The sequence below is a fragment of the Trematosphaeria pertusa genome (genome assembly GCF_010094035.1).
Source record: "Trematosphaeria pertusa strain CBS 122368 unplaced genomic scaffold BU26scaffold_10, whole genome shotgun sequence".
Classification (NCBI taxonomy): Eukaryota; Fungi; Ascomycota; class Dothideomycetes; order Pleosporales; family Trematosphaeriaceae; genus Trematosphaeria; species Trematosphaeria pertusa.
The window spans coordinates 1189735-1203963 of record NW_022987221.1 but is presented as its reverse complement, the minus strand read 5'-3'; the positions used below and the strand labels follow the sequence as shown (position 1 = coordinate 1203963).

The 14229-nt window shown below is 54.3% G+C and overlaps 8 protein-coding genes across 8 annotated transcripts; 7 read left to right on the top strand and 1 right to left on the bottom strand.

The window, feature by feature from the left end:
- Positions 1-386: 386 nt before the first annotated feature.
- BU26DRAFT_507365 (HCP-like protein) lies at positions 387-3073 on the top strand (the record flags this gene model as incomplete). The annotated part of the gene is made up of 3 exons (XM_033826994.1): positions 387-426; positions 483-2591; positions 2649-3073. The coding sequence occupies 3 exons, from the start codon at positions 387-389 to the stop codon at positions 3071-3073; spliced, it is 2574 nt and encodes an 857-aa protein (XP_033681834.1).
- A 382-nt stretch (positions 3074-3455) lies between these two features.
- Positions 3456-4601, top strand: BU26DRAFT_53901 (uncharacterized protein). The gene has a single exon (XM_033831484.1). The coding sequence runs from the start codon at positions 3839-3841 to the stop codon at positions 4508-4510; it is 672 nt and encodes a 223-aa protein (XP_033681833.1). The 5' UTR covers positions 3456-3838; the 3' UTR covers positions 4511-4601.
- Positions 4602-4701: 100 nt separating this feature from the next.
- On the top strand, positions 4702-6329 carry BU26DRAFT_53936 (uncharacterized protein). Its single transcript, XM_033831504.1, has 2 exons — positions 4702-5127; positions 5187-6329. The coding sequence occupies exons 1-2, from the start codon at positions 4893-4895 to the stop codon at positions 5960-5962; spliced, it is 1011 nt and encodes a 336-aa protein (XP_033681832.1). The 5' UTR covers positions 4702-4892; the 3' UTR covers positions 5963-6329.
- On the bottom strand, positions 6330-7698 carry BU26DRAFT_53920 (uncharacterized protein). The gene has a single exon (XM_033831498.1). It carries the CDS (start codon positions 7663-7665, stop codon positions 6697-6699), a length of 969 nt encoding a protein of 322 aa, XP_033681831.1. The 5' UTR covers positions 7666-7698; the 3' UTR covers positions 6330-6696.
- A 589-nt stretch (positions 7699-8287) lies between these two features.
- Positions 8288-9194, top strand: BU26DRAFT_532502 (putative methyltransferase SirN-like protein; the record flags this gene model as incomplete). Its single annotated transcript, XM_033831104.1, has 3 exons — positions 8288-8360; positions 8446-8982; positions 9061-9194. The coding sequence occupies 3 exons, from the start codon at positions 8288-8290 to the stop codon at positions 9192-9194; spliced, it is 744 nt and encodes a 247-aa protein (XP_033681830.1).
- Positions 9195-9562: 368 nt separating this feature from the next.
- On the top strand, positions 9563-10817 carry BU26DRAFT_460847 (NAD(P)-binding protein). Its single transcript, XM_033825045.1, has 3 exons — positions 9563-9677; positions 9737-10164; positions 10216-10817. Exons 1-3 carry the CDS (start codon positions 9642-9644, stop codon positions 10679-10681), a joined length of 930 nt encoding a protein of 309 aa, XP_033681829.1. The 5' UTR covers positions 9563-9641; the 3' UTR covers positions 10682-10817.
- A 477-nt stretch (positions 10818-11294) lies between these two features.
- Positions 11295-12640, top strand: BU26DRAFT_567165 (uncharacterized protein; the record flags this gene model as incomplete). Its single annotated transcript, XM_033833629.1, has 3 exons — positions 11295-11831; positions 11980-12561; positions 12623-12640. The coding sequence occupies 3 exons, from the start codon at positions 11295-11297 to the stop codon at positions 12638-12640; spliced, it is 1137 nt and encodes a 378-aa protein (XP_033681828.1).
- A 255-nt stretch (positions 12641-12895) lies between these two features.
- BU26DRAFT_607002 (uncharacterized protein) lies at positions 12896-14227 on the top strand (the record flags this gene model as incomplete). The annotated part of the gene is made up of 1 exon (XM_033835711.1): positions 12896-14227. The coding sequence occupies one exon, from the start codon at positions 12896-12898 to the stop codon at positions 14225-14227; it is 1332 nt and encodes a 443-aa protein (XP_033681827.1).
- Between the last annotated feature and the right edge of the window lie 2 nt (positions 14228-14229).

The window sequence follows — 14229 nt, the reverse complement described above, 5'->3', positions numbered from 1 at the left end:
GGCATTCAAGCAGCCCCTGCCCCGAGGGATTTAGTCCGAATACCACGACACCTTTACTGATCAATGGCGCGTCGTGGAAGGGAAGCGGGCAAGGAAAAAAGGGCGCCTTTTGCGGCTTTTGGGCTCCACAACATATTGACGCGTGAAGGACTGCCATAGAATGACGTTATTGGCAGCTGGCAGCTGGGCCGGCGCTGATTGGCTGGCGCACGCCCCAGTCTTGGCCGCCGCGCCCGAAGCTTGATGAATGTAAAGCTGGCATCTTTCACAAACACGCTCGCCGGACCGCCGCCACTGAGGGCACCGACGCCCATGCTTTCCTTCTCCTGAGGTGTCGAGATGACACTCGACCTCCATCCGCTTTCCGCAGTCGAAAGAAATCCACGATGAAGCCACGATTGCTGCGGCTCGTGCCGCTCTTCTTTGGTATGTCCCGCCCGTGCGAGGGAGCCGAGGCGGTCAACTAACTCCTGGATTGGTAGTCATTCTCTCGCTATTCCTATCCGTATCGTCGACGCAATTCCGTGGAAGTGATCGGGCCCATTCGCAGCGGCCGTTGCGCGACCGCGCCATACAGTCAGACAGCTGGGGGATACCGGACAAAGATGGAGGCAGAGGCACAAGGTCAGCAGCGCTGGCTTTCGATGAGGCAACGGCGCTCCTGCGCAAGATCCGCCCGGCGAGCGCGCCGTGGTGGAATTTCAAGAAGTCGGGCGTGCTCGGGACCAGCGCATACTATGCAAAGGAGCTCTTCTTCCTTCTGTTCATGAACGGGCCCCCGCAACATGACCTCCTGACAACCGACCCGCACCCGAAGAAACTCGGCCATTCGCTGTCACAAGCCGTCAAGCTGCTGGAAGAGGCAGCGGCGGATAAGAACCCGGACGCCATGTTCACGCTCGCCGAGATGAACTTCTATGGCAACTATACGCATCCTAGGAACTATTCCGAAGCCTTCCGAAGGTACCATGAGCTCGCTACGTTGAACGGAAACGCCTCGGCACAGTACATGGTTGGCTTCATGTACGCTACGGGAATAGGTGGAGCTGTAAAGCAGGACCAAGCGCGAGCTCTGCTATACCACACCTTGGCAGCAGAAGGCGGAGATATCCGATCCGAAATGACCGTCGCGTACCGTTACTCCTCCGCCATAGCGACCCCGCGAAATTGCGAAGACGCCGTTTATTACTACAAGAGCGTTGCGGATAAAGCGATCAAGTACACGCGCTCTGGGCCCCCGGGAGGACACACGCTGCCAAGGGAGTCATACAGAATCGCGGACGAGGAAGGAGGCATATACGGCGAAGGCGCCAGCGTTAGCAGCTCTGGGCCCAACGCGAGGCATGGCAGCGTCGTTTCGGACGCCTACTCCTCTCTGGATGACGTGGTCGAATACATGGACCTCCAGGCAAGGAAAGGCGATTTGAGAGCAAGCTTCAACCTCGCGAAGCTAAACTATGACGGCGCTCGTTCATCGCAACGCAACCTCCCCGAGGCCAAGAAGCGTTTCCTGGAAATCGCCCGCATGTACTGGACCAAGGATGGAAAGACAAAGCCGAACGTCTCTGCTAGCACTGCAAAGCTGGCCTCCAAGGCCGCCGGATACCTGGGACGCATGTTTCTCCGCGGCGAAGGCATGCCACAGAGCTTTGCCATCGCCAAGACCTGGTTCACTCGAGGTATCGAGCACGGAGACGCCCTGTCGCAGTACTCTATGGGGCTCATGTACCTCAACAACCTCGGAGTCCCCAAAGACCCCGTGAAAGCAGCTGACTTCTTCGGAGCAGCTGCGGATCAGGACCTTCCCCCGGCGCAGGTTCGGCTTGGTGCCCTGTTCCTAGACCAAGGCGACGTCCAAACGGCACTCAAATACTTCGATCTTGCGGCGCGACATGGTCACCTTGAGGCCTACTACTACCTCGCTGAGCTCACCCGTTACGGTGTGGGTAAAGACAAGTCATGTCCTGTGGCGTCTGCATATTACAAGATTGTAGCCGAAAAAGCCGAAGCCATCTCGACCTCTTTCCCGGAAGCCAACGACGCGTACAATGACGGCGACCTTGAGACGGCACTTGTAGGGTATATGATGGCCGCCGAACAGGGGTTTGAAGTCGGCCAGGCGAACGTGGCATATCTGCTCGACCAAGCCAAAACCCGCGTCACACTGAGCTCGCTAATTCCGTTTATGAAGAGGAAGGCTGCCCTGGCTAGCGATGCCTTCCTTGCATTGATCTACTGGACTCGCTCTGCCGAGCAGAAGAACGTGGACTCTATGGTCAAGCTTGGGGATTACTATCTTCAGGGTCTAGGCACTTCCCCTGACCAGGAAAAAGCGGCTGCATGTTACCAGGCGGCGATGGAAGAAGTCCCACCGAGTGCGCAAGCGATGTGGAACCTTGGGTGGATGCATGAAAATGGCATCGGCATTGAACAGGACTTCCATCTCGCGAAAAGGCACTACGACTTAGCGCTCGAGACAAACCCGCGTGAGGCATACCTCCCCGTGGTATTGGCATTGTACAAGCTCAGGTTTCGAAGTTGGTGGAATACGGTCACGCACGGCAATGTCAAATCCATCCAGGAGGAGCCAGGTAAGCAATTAACATCATCCTTTGTACAGGTCATCTCCATACTAATGAGGCGCGCAGTGATCAAGAAAGACTGGTCGCTCTCTGAATGGTTGGCCGCGTTCCTTGAAGCCGAGATCGCAGGCTGGGACAATCTTGAACCCGACGACTACGAAGAGACGCATATGCCCGGAGGCGATGATGACTATGGCTACGATGATATAGATTCCGAGATCCTCGAATCACTCGTTATTCTTGCGCTCACGGGCGTTCTGGCCTTTTTGGTATACTACCGCGGACAGAGGCAACGGCGACAAGAAGAGAGACGACGGCAGCAGCAGCAGCAACAACAGCAACAGCAACAGCAGCAAAACCAAGGCCAAGCTCCTGCTGGCCAACCGCAGCAGCAGAATCAGCAGCCGCAGCAACCAGAAGATCGAGGTATGTTTCCTCATCCGAACGATCCTGAGTTCATGAATTGGGCGGCGGGTGCGATCGGGCACTAAGCGGCTCTTTCGGACCAATTCGTTATTTGTGCTTTCAGCTTTCTACTTCGGAGGAATACTCATGCATTTGGAGGGCGTTCAGTGGGATTGGAATGGGTGATGCTTCAGCGACGAATAGAGCGACGGACAGGGGGGTATGAACTAGGTGGTATGTATCCCTCGCTGTGTCCTTTGACTTTATGTACACGTATGCTTGTATAAAAGACACTGCACTACGCCGTAGGAGCGAAACATCCCCGAAATCCTCGTTTCAAATATCTGGCCTAAGGCTTCGCCGCAGTGTTATTTTCCACCTACCCGCGCCCTTCCTCTTCTCGTTCCTCGGTCTTCGCTTCGAAACCTTTGCGCCAGTCGATCTTCACCTGCCTCCAGTCGCTGCCTTCCTCTCCTATCTTTGTCGGCTTCCCGCCGTGTCAACCAAGACCAGTCATGCAGCGTAGAAGTTCAGCCCCAGTCTCCGCAACTCCTCAGGTATCGGAGCGTAATTCACACCGTATCGGATCGCCGCCAGCCGCAGAAGTCCTAGACTGGGACGAAGAAGAGCTCCGAGCCGTGCTCGCCCATAACCTTCACTACACAATCCGCTCCTCAAAATTCCCACGGTACGTCCTTACAACCACCTAGTCCTTCTCCCCACTCCCCGCTAACCCGCTCACCAGAACAATTCACGACCCCCGACGCATCACCCTTATCCTAAACAAGAAACACACATGGTCCGTCCACTCCGTGCTCCTCTCCAAATTCAGCACCCATCTCTCCGCCCTCATGAAAAACCCAAACTTGCCTTCCATCCACATCACCGCCGCAAACCCCATCGCTAGCCCACCCGCCTGGCGCATCTTCCTCACCTGGCTGTACACCCTGGACAAAATCCCTCTGCCGGATTTCACACCCATACGGAGGGAGAGCTGGAGAAGTAGCCACATCAGGGACGCGTGCCTGCTCGCTGCGTTTCTCGGTGCCTGGGTGTTTGAAAAATATCTCCTGCGCGTTGTCTGCAAGGAGCTAAGCGATGGGGCGTTTCCGCAGCGCTATGTGGCGGATCTTGCAAGAGACATGCCGGCCTCAACCGGCACGCACCACTTCGCGAACGCTTACTTTCGCTGGAAAGCAGCAGGCCTGCCGGCAGAGCTGGATCCGTATAGATGGCGAGTGGAACATTGGTATGCGCTTTGCGGGAGGCAGGGAAATTGGGGGTGTTTTCATGATATGGGGGCGCGGGGGTGGAGGGGGGTGTGGGAGAGGCAGGGGAGGCTGAAGGGGAAGTTGGGGTGCTGGGTGGATGTTAGGAGGGAGGGGGGAAATTGGATGGAGGAGGTGCTGTGGGATGGGGTGGATGCGCTGAATAAGGATGGAGAGTTTGATTGTGAGGGTTATGAAGAGCTGGGGGAGGATGGGGACGCCGAGACGTGCGAAGCGGCCTACGGCAGCGTCTAATGGACGCTAGAACTTGGCACGCGAATTCAACAGCCTCGTTAGGCATGGAAGGATCCACATCCCAGTGGCGTGTTAACTCCTTTAGGTGGCCCGGTTAGTCTTGCCAAGCCTCCAAGATCCGATCACCCGTTCGGCCTTCGTGTTTGTCTCCTCCCTACTGTGCTGAACAGATTGTTTCCTTTCTTAGAGACGTGGCGCGGTGAATTTCTTCGACTTATTTTTCCTTCGTCTCTCTACGTCGCTCGTGTGAGTGAAGGCAAAAGGTGGATATTCGCCAGCTGCTCTGTGTAGAAGCGTATATACACTCCCAACACCCTTCTCTACTTTCCTTTCGAAACCCCGTGCCACAGAGCAAGGATTTGATATCAGAAACAAAATCGCCATGCACAAATTCCTCCTCCTCAGTCTTCTATCCCCTCTCCTCGCTCACGCCATGGACCTACGTATCCTAGCCCGAAACCGGACTCTAAGCTACATGGTCGAATACTTCGTCACCGCCGGCGAACCCTTTGAAGCCCACATCGCCAACGCCACGGAAGTAGGAAGCGGATACCCCGACCAAACAACCACCCACCTCAAAATCGGCATTTTCAGCACCATCTACAACGCCTGGATGTGTACGCCCTTTCCCCCCTCTCCCCAGCTCCCCACAGACCCCAACACTAACGCCCCATAGGCAGTCTAACCGACCTAATCCCCGCCCGCGACGGAACAATCGAACTCACCATCCCCCCCGAAATGGGTCCCTCAGGCGTGTACTACGCCCTCGAAGCCTACGGCTTCCCTTCCAACGCGTCCCCTTTCCTGGGCGACAGCGTCATCCGCTCCGGCGTTACGTCGGGGACTAACTACTTCTACCTCTCATCCGGACTGGGGGCGTGGACGCCCGCCGAGACGCAGGACGCCCTGCTGCTCGAGGGCCTCGTGGGCTTCTGGAACGCCGACATTCCGTGCGCTTCGTACGCGTGCGCGCAGGACTGCGCGCGGAGGCAGATCCCCAGCGCGAGTGCGTGGAGGAATGGGTCGGTTTGGTCGGACTGCGTGGCTAGTTGCCCGGGCGTGGAGTTGGATTATGATAGGATCTACGGGGGTGGAGAGTGGACGAGCATTGTTACTTCGACGCCGACGGAGACTGAGGCGATCCAAGGCTCAGCGGCGTTGCCTACGCCTACAGAGTCGTGTGTGCTGGAAGAGTATGAGACGCCTTGTGGCAGCAAATGCTGTGCCTCGTTTGAGTATTGTGCTAGGTGGAGCGCGTGTGCGGATTTGCCGTTTGATGTCGCTTTGTATAGGGCGAGTCAGAGTACCGGTGCGCCGGGGGCGACGAGTACTAAAATGAGTCAGAATGGCCCCCAGGAGACGGGTGTGGCGGCGTTGGTGGGCGTGGATTGGAGGGTGCTGGGGTTGGGGATTGCGGCGGGAGCGTTTGCGGCGCGCGGCGGAATACAGTAGGTGAGATCGGACGAAAAAAGTGAGATCGGACGAAAAACCTCGGATGCTGTCTAGGTGATCCCGGTGCTGCATATCGGAAGCTGGGCGTACCTCCGTATTGCCAGAAGTTTTTCAGTCACGTGCGGGTATACTAAGAATAGTATATGTCGACGCCCCCCCAGTAACTCCACAACCACAACGTAATAATATACAATTGAGGGCTCGTTTGAAAGCGCTCGATGAGGAGAAATAGCTCCCGTTTACGCGTTGAATTTATTGCCACCGTTGTTGTCGCGACAGAGCTTCGCGACTCGCATGTATTCAGCGATAGACCCTAATTCTTCGATAACTTTCGAAAAGCCGGCATCTCTCTGCCAGAGTCGTCTCATCTCATCTATCGCGTGATCCTTAACCTGCCGGGCAGCTGAGTTGACGCTGAAGCGTAGATCCTCAAGTAGAGCTTTGTGGTGTTTCTGTATACTCTCGATAGGGTGTAAATCTGGGGATTTACTTGGCCAGTCGATAAATTTGACCCCAGCAGCCTCAAGCTCGCTCTGCAAAAGCTTGCGCGCTTTTATATGAGGTGTTGCGCCATCCTCCGATATATATATATGCTTGTCGGGGTGGATTTCCTAGATCTTCTTATAGTACGGGATGAGCTCTTTTTCATAGATCTCAAAGGCGTACCATACAAAATCGAGGCCACCTTTACGAGAGTCGCTCGTAAAGTCCTGGAAAGGAAACTCCCAGTTAACTTAACGGCGCTGCCTTCTGCCCTTTCGCTGGCTCTTGGGTATGGTGGCATTCCAGTCCTGAACTGCCTTGTTGACTTTCTCCATATGCCGCCACTCAGTGGTCCCAGGAATCCTGGCATTTATCCGCTGCTGTTCCATCTTCTTATTCAACTCTTTCTGCTTGTTTAGGAGCTTCTCCGCGAGGTCCACTTTGAGCTCTGGCAACTCAGGTTCCCATATACGGCATGGGCGTGTGAGGCTGATTTCCTGGCCACATGCCGCGTTCCACTGCATAAGTGAGAAGCGTGAGGGCTGAGTTTCCTGCGCATGCTTATATAGGTCCTCCCCCTCCATATAAGAGACTCTATTAAAGCCAGAACCGCCGAATTCAACGGTGTACTCGTCGACGCCGATTATTATGAGATTGTGGCTTATTTCTTTGCCCTCTACTACTTCCAGCAGGTATACATCCTCCAGAGAGTTGCCATCGAGGATTTCGAGCTTATGCGTGTATGCGCGACGCTGCTGCTTGTGTATTTCCGTGAGGGCTTCTTTACGCAATTGTCGCCCGCGCTTTATACGTTTTGGGTGCTGCTCGTCCTTCTCCACATGCTCCCTATCTTGTAGTACTCGGCGTACAGTAGTGGGCTTAATGTGTTGGCCTTTGGGGCGGGTGTGGTTCGCGGCGTCGGTGCGGTCAAAGTCTCTCCACTTAAGTACATCAGCTCGAATCTGGAGACTATCCTGTGTGCCAGGCTCTACAACTCTGGGAGCACCTGTTCGAGAGGCTGAATCGATATATTTCAACATCTCCATGAGATCGGGGGTGCCAGCTTGCTCAAGGACTCGATTGTAGAACTTCTGCGCGGTGGTGTTGTTAACTCCTAGCTTCCTCGATATTTCCACCCATCCGAGCCCGATTTGCAAGCGATAAGCGATGATAATCGCCCGAATAGAAAGAGGGATATCAAAAGAACCAGGGACCTTCATTTTGGGTGTAATATTTAATATATTGTGTAGATAATCGTACTATACAGCTTTCTAAAATCATGGTGTTGACATATCGGAGGTTTCCGACCGATCTTACGCACGGGCCGTATAGCACGTGACTGAAAAACTTCTGGCAATACGGAGGTAGGAATACCATCGAACAGATGGTCGGCTAACCCGTTTGGGTTCGACTTCCTCGGAAAGGTGAATAGTTGTGTCATGTGATCACGCCTCTCCTACATTCGACCTCGCTGAGCGTCGCTTTCACAGGGTGGCTTATTCAATCCAGGCGGTAACTAAGGTCGAACAGTCATTTAGCATAGGCAGGTGGCCTTACGGCATCTTTCCAAGGCTGTAAGTGCTGACAGCGCGAGGCACGTGCGGCGCAGTCGCAGCCTTAGCCGGCCCCGCCTCCCACGGCACTGAGAGACACAAAGTATGAAAGAAACACGGCTCCGCAGATCTAATTGTGCCATCAGCTTCCCATCACTCTAAATCCGCAAAGAGCGTGCACGCGCTGATATATTCTCACGCCATGGCAACCCAACAGACCAATTATGTCCTCGAGTCTGAGGATGAGGTCAGCCGGCTGGCAAACCAGCATGAGGTTATCAAGGACGAAATGGGGAGCTTGGTGCTCGCTCCGATTGACTTGTCTAAGCCGATGCGTATCTTGGATTCGGCGACCGCAGACGGTGCGTAGTGTAGCTGCGGACTAGTAGCGCCCGCACGCAAAGCCCCAACGCTGTTCTTTCGCCACCCACTAACCGCGCGCCCTAGGCACTTGGATCCGCGATCTAGCAGCGTCAACCGCGCCCGTCGAGCATCAGTTCGTCGGCACTGATATCGATCCCTCCAACTTCCCTTCCACTCCACCCGCTGGCCAAACGTACCAAGCGCAGGACATCACGAAACCCTGGCCCGAGGACTGGAAGGAGAGCTTCGACTTCGTGCACCAGCGCCTGGCGCTCGTCGGGGGCGGATCCGCGCAGCAGCAAGTCCTCAGCAATCTAGCCGCGCTCGTGAAGCCCGGCGGGTGGATCCAGCTCATGGAAGCAACAAATGTGCTGCCCGACGAAGACGGTCCTGCCATGCGCAACTTCGTCGCCGTTATGAAGGGTATGTTCGTCGCGATGGGGTCTAGTTTGGACCTGGGAAACGAATTGCCTGGCATGCTGCAGAAGGAGGGATTTGAGGATGTGCAGGACCGCTTGTTTAATACTAAGCAGGGGGCGATGAATCCGGATCCGACGCTTGCGAAGCAGAGTGTGTACTCTACGGTTGTGCCGGCTAGGGCTCTGGCTGCGTTTGGGAAGAGTGAGTATTCGCTGTGCGAGACTTTCGCTCTCACCGAAGAGGGGGTCGCTATGTACGGATGCTGACGTGGACGAATAGCACTTCCGGAAGGAACGATACCGCTGCCTGCTGAGAAGATCGCGAGTATGCCGGAGGATTTGAAAGCGGAGCTTACCGAGAAGGGGGGAATTTATCCTCTGCGTGCCGTTTGGGGGCGAAAGCCCGCAGCGTGATCGATATTTTTCTTCCAGGCGGTCGTAATATCAACGCTTGAGAGGTTAATGCCGTCTGTATCTGGAAAAGGCATTCTAGGACCTAGCTTAAGTAATAAAATCCAATCGATTTCAGTTTTATACTATACATAAAAACTCTACATGTACGATAGTATAAATCTACGTTCTAAAACATACAGGTGACTCGGCGCGGCCAGGAACCAGGTAAGCTCAGATCGACCTCGCCGCAAAGAATATGTGAGCATCCCAAACTCCACAAGAGATAAAATAAGAATATCAATATTGCCCAAACCGCTGCACCTCTCTGTTAGTCAGCATTGCGACATAGCTCCAGCTACCCCGCTTCTCCCTCCGCACAACTCCCTCATCCTCGACCTCACCTCTGTCTTGCCATCAATCTTGGATTGCTTTCTAACATCTCCGATATTAGCGCTCTAGCCTGTCTTTATGACTGCCAATCTTCGAAAAGTCGCACTCGTTGGGGTAAGCAGGGAGAACGGCTGTCCATGCCAGTCTTCGCCGTTCCACGCTTACTCAGATAGGGCTCCGGCCAGCTCGGGCCATACCTCCTCAAGGCCTTGCAGGCGGATCCAGCTTTTGAGGTGACCGTGGTTTCACGCCAAAGCTCAACGGCCAGTTTCCCCCCGAACACCAGTATCGTCAGAGTCAGCGACAGCTACCAAAAGAACGAGTTTCTCGACGTCTTTAAGGGCCAGGATGCCGTAGTGCTATCGTTGAACTTCCCCGCCGAGCAACAGCATCACAACATGCTTGTGGACGCATCGGTGGAGGCTGGGGTCAAGCGGCTGATTCCTTCAATATGGAGCGGCAGGCTTGATATCCCCGAGGTGCGGCAGATCTTCCCCCTCGCAGCCTCAAAGGCGGGCTTGCTTGAATATGTCAAATTTAAGGAGGGATCAGCCCCGGGTTGGAGCTACACGGCTGTGGTCTGTGGCCCTTTCCACGACCTGTAAGAATCACCTGCAAAGCTCGCGATAAACATGCACTGACGTAAAAATAGCTGCGTGCGCACCAACTTCTACGACATGGACCCTAGGTCGCACTCGGCTACGATTTGGGATGACGGAAACGCGAAATTCTCCGTTACCACTCATGACACGATAGGTCTCGCCGTCACGAAGATCCTCCGCAAGCCATCGGAGACGGCAAACAGGACGGTCTATATCTCCTCCTTCGAGACGTCCATGAACGAGCTGCTAGCTGCTTACAAATCGGCCACCGGGGTTCCGGAGTGGAAAGTCACCCATGGAGACGTTGAGCAGGGCATTAAGGAGGCACAGGAAGTCATCACGTCTTCGGAGAACTTTATGGACCGAATGCAAGCAATCGGCCGTTTGGGTCTCCTTGTCGGTCTTAAGGAGGGTCTAGGAGGCGACTTCGTCGCTGAAGGCTTGTCAGACAACGAGCTGCTCGAGCTGCCGCGCAATGATGTGACGGAGACGGTAATGAAACTCTTGAACGTTTGACTCTCTTCGAATGTTAATTCTAAAGGGAAGCTTTGAGAAGCGTACTTGATCAGCGGATGGAAATCTAGATATTATTTGAGTCTGAGAAAGATATCGTCGACTTTGCCAATTGCTTGCGTACAATAATGATATTTACCCTTTTTACCTTTTCCTACGTATTTAGCAAATTAGAAAAAGGTAGATGACTGCCATTAAGTGCAAGGCCGTTCTCGTTTGGGCGCGAACACTCGTTGGGTATGCGTCACATATTCCAGTCACAGTATGACTCGTAACTGGTAGATAAGTGCCTCCCTGCCATACCTATCCCTCGACCACGAAGTTTCCGTATCAAACAATTCTCAACAAGATCAGCAATCCAGCTTTCCACAATCAAAGCCGCGCTGGCGCCCATCTACCGCATTCCGCATCCCCAAAGCATGACATTCCCCATTTGGGTAGCGCATCCGCACGAACCACCCCAAGCACCTCACTTTACTGGGCAGAAAGACTTACTCGAGAAACTCGACACAGTTCTCCTACCAACGAGAGCGGACATTCTACCAGCACCAGACCTGCGATCACCAAAATAGCCATATTACATTCTCGTGGACGAGTGCCAACGGCTCCGAACGACATGAGTCCGCAATTCCCCATCCAAGTACCAGAACTCCAACGTAATCGGCACTTCACTGCACGGGAGGATGTTCTTGCGAAGCTGGACGCCGTCCTCAATCCCCGCGAGCCATTCAGCTCCTTTGCATTGTGCGGCCTGGGCGGGATAGGAAAATCCGCGATCTCGAGAGAATACTTCATATCGAGGGCGCACAAGTTCGACGCTTGCCTATGGATTGCCTTCCATCCTTGGCAAGACCACCTCCAGAGAGTCAGTCTTGAGAAGATTGTTACAGAGCTTGCGCTACGGCTACGAAGCGACGACTCATCAAAAGAGGCGAGAAAAAGAGCCATGATGGATTCCGTCAAGGCCTGGCTTGAAAACCCAGGACAAAGCCCCAAAGGGAAGAAACTCACCTGGCTAATGGTGTTCGACGGAGTGGACAATCCAGACCAACTTCACGGCTTGTTTCCGGACGCGCATGACGGCGCAGTTATCATCACGAGTCGAAACCCTGTCTTTGCAGAATCGAATTGGTCGACGACACTCAGTATCCGTGTAGCGCCTTTTTACAGATGCGGAAGGAGGACAGTATTTGTGGAAGATGTTCCAAAGCTGGTGGCACCATGAAAGCGAGAAGGCGAGTCACCCATTCCATCAAGTATTGAGCGGCGATGATGCCTCGTCGATGCAAGTATGTGAGTAGATTTTGTATCGACTGGGTGGCCATCCTCGGTTCCTCGACCCCATCGCAAGGTCGACTGCTCAAGAGCTCTCCGCGATCAAGGAACTTGTCGCCGACGCAGAATCCAAGGACCCGCTGTGGACAAGGACCCGCGCGCTCACATCGGTCCTCGAAAACGATTATCACGGGTCACTGCATACCTCCTTGAACCTAGACGAGCTGAGTCCCCACGCGAAAAACATTTTGCGCATGGTTTCTCTCCAATGGCTAGCGGATGTTGAGGAAAAAGGATTCCTTCTTGGCCCCGAAGACCATGTTGAAGAGAGATTTGAAAGTACCCTACTCGGCGATCCTTTCTTTGACCTGGCTCCTAGGTGGGATGGCACTGTAGCCGGCGAACCATACCGGATGACGCCGGAACGATATGGAGGAGCACGAGATGAACTTGTTGCGCAATGTCTAGCGAGGCAGAAAAGTGAGCAGGGCGTGCTGTGCGTTCCTTGGTCGGTACAGGAGGTGATGCGTCTTAGAGAGTCGCAGTATGCTAGGGAGCCTCGATGGAAGGTGCCTCCAGAGGGTTCAAAAAGCAAGGAGAGATCCAACGTAAGCATTAAACGCAGGATCTCTATAACCGTCTGCCTGATAGGGCTGATATAGCCCAAAGCAAATCTCGGGCATTTGAGACATCAACGCTTATTCGAGTAGGATTGAATTGAAGCAGTGAGTCAGATCTTGGAGAGCTTCTAGGTGATGTTGAGGTGTCATAAAGTGCATGATCAGTTGGCTTCCGTGTCACAGTTGGGTTGGAGTCACACTCCCACTTCACGCATGGACCTTTCGCCGCCGCAAGCTCCTTCCAGTCAATCTTCTCCCCACAATACCAACACCCACATCGACCACCTTCGACACGCTTCCTAGACTACTTAAATAACCAACTATGCAGCCCCAACAAGTCCAAAACCGGTGTAGTAGAGACCACTGTACCGCACACACCTCATTCCATTTCCCGCATCGCTACACGCCCAACCCACACTTTATCAATCAAGACTCCAAGATCTTCCGCAAGCTCGATGAGAGCCTTGTATCCTTTGGCGGCCTGCCTCTCGAAGGCCTGCGCTCGGTAACACTATGCGGCATGCGCGGTATCGGGAAGAAGACGCTCGCGCGCGAGTACATGATCCAGCGGGAATCAGACTTCGACGTCTGTTTTTGCATCTCTGTGCGGAATATTGAAGCAGATTTCAAGGCGATCTGTGAGTGGTTCGGGCTCGCGGGAAGCGTGCGCCGGACAGGTAAGGAAGGATTGACGGGAGATCTAGCCAGGGGCTTGGTGAAGAGATGGCTGACCGATCCGTGCTTGAGAGACGGTGATACGACTTGGAGGGTGAAGTGGCTGCTCGTATTTGAGGATGCGGAAGAGCCCGAGCAACTGCGTGCCTGGTGGCCAAAGGAGAAAGATGGGGCTGTGATCATCACAACCACCAACGCAGCCTTCAAACACAGAGGATGGTCTAAGGCGCCAGCAATCGACGTACAGCCTCTCATTCCGTGGATGGGCCGCGACCTGCTCGCCAGCTTGACACGAGCAAGACATGTACGGGAAGACGGTAGCGAGGACGAGGATTACGCACAGTATTACAACAGGAAGTCTTTCGGCGAGAAGATCGCAAAAGCGCTGGGTGGGATCCCGGGAGCGATCGCCATGATGTCTGAGATCTCGCTTGAGCAATGGAGGGCGACGGATCAGCTGTTGTGCAACAGACACGGGGCCGCGTCGTCCGCAAGGACATGGTCCGCCTCAGGGATAAAATCAGTGTACGATAGCCTAGGGAAGATATGGGAGGGCAGGCCGGAAGTCGGACTAGTTAGCGTATTCATTGCGGCAGGATGTACGAACATCGCGGAACGGTTATTCTACGATGATCCGCGACCTGCAAAGAACCCTTCGCGAGCGGAGACAAAGCGGACCGAAAGGATATCTCAGCACAGAGAGCAGTTGCACGGGCTGCTTCCTGCGTTCAAGGTGCTAGATAGATGGGCGTATGAAGCCGCACGGGGCTACCTGCTCAAGTTCTCGGCCGCACATGTCGGCGATGAAGGGAAGCCAAACTCGGAGCTTTCCGTGCCGTGGATTGTCCAGGAGATCGTGCGAAATACTACGAGAGCGAACGTTGATCGGCATGGGCGGTTTGTGCCTGGGCCTCCATTACGAGCTGCGATTGAGGCGTATTATCTGAACGGTCCTACAGGCCAGGCGTATTTCCATTGAAG

Bases quoted from the DNA above. Each gene is read 5' to 3' on its own strand.
- BU26DRAFT_53920 (XM_033831498.1), bottom strand. From the start codon at position 7,665: ATGAAGGTCCCTGGTTCTTTTGATATCCCTCTTTCTATTCGGGCGATT.
- BU26DRAFT_460847 (XM_033825045.1), top strand. From the start codon at position 9,642: ATGACTGCCAATCTTCGAAAAGTCGCACTCGTTGGG. The intron at 9,678-9,736 runs GTAAGCAGGGAG...TTACTCAGATAG, and splicing joins GAAAAGTCGCACTCGTTGGG to GGCTCCGGCCAGCTCGGGCC. The intron at 10,165-10,215 runs GTAAGAATCACC...ACGTAAAAATAG, and splicing joins TGTGGCCCTTTCCACGACCT to CTGCGTGCGCACCAACTTCT.
- BU26DRAFT_53901 (XM_033831484.1), top strand. From the start codon at position 3,839: ATGAAAAACCCAAACTTGCCTTCCATCCACATCACCGCCGCAAACCCC.
- BU26DRAFT_53936 (XM_033831504.1), top strand. From the start codon at position 4,893: ATGCACAAATTCCTCCTCCTCAGTCTTCTATCCCCTCTCCTCGCTCAC. The intron at 5,128-5,186 runs GTACGCCCTTTC...AACGCCCCATAG, and splicing joins CATCTACAACGCCTGGATGT to GCAGTCTAACCGACCTAATC.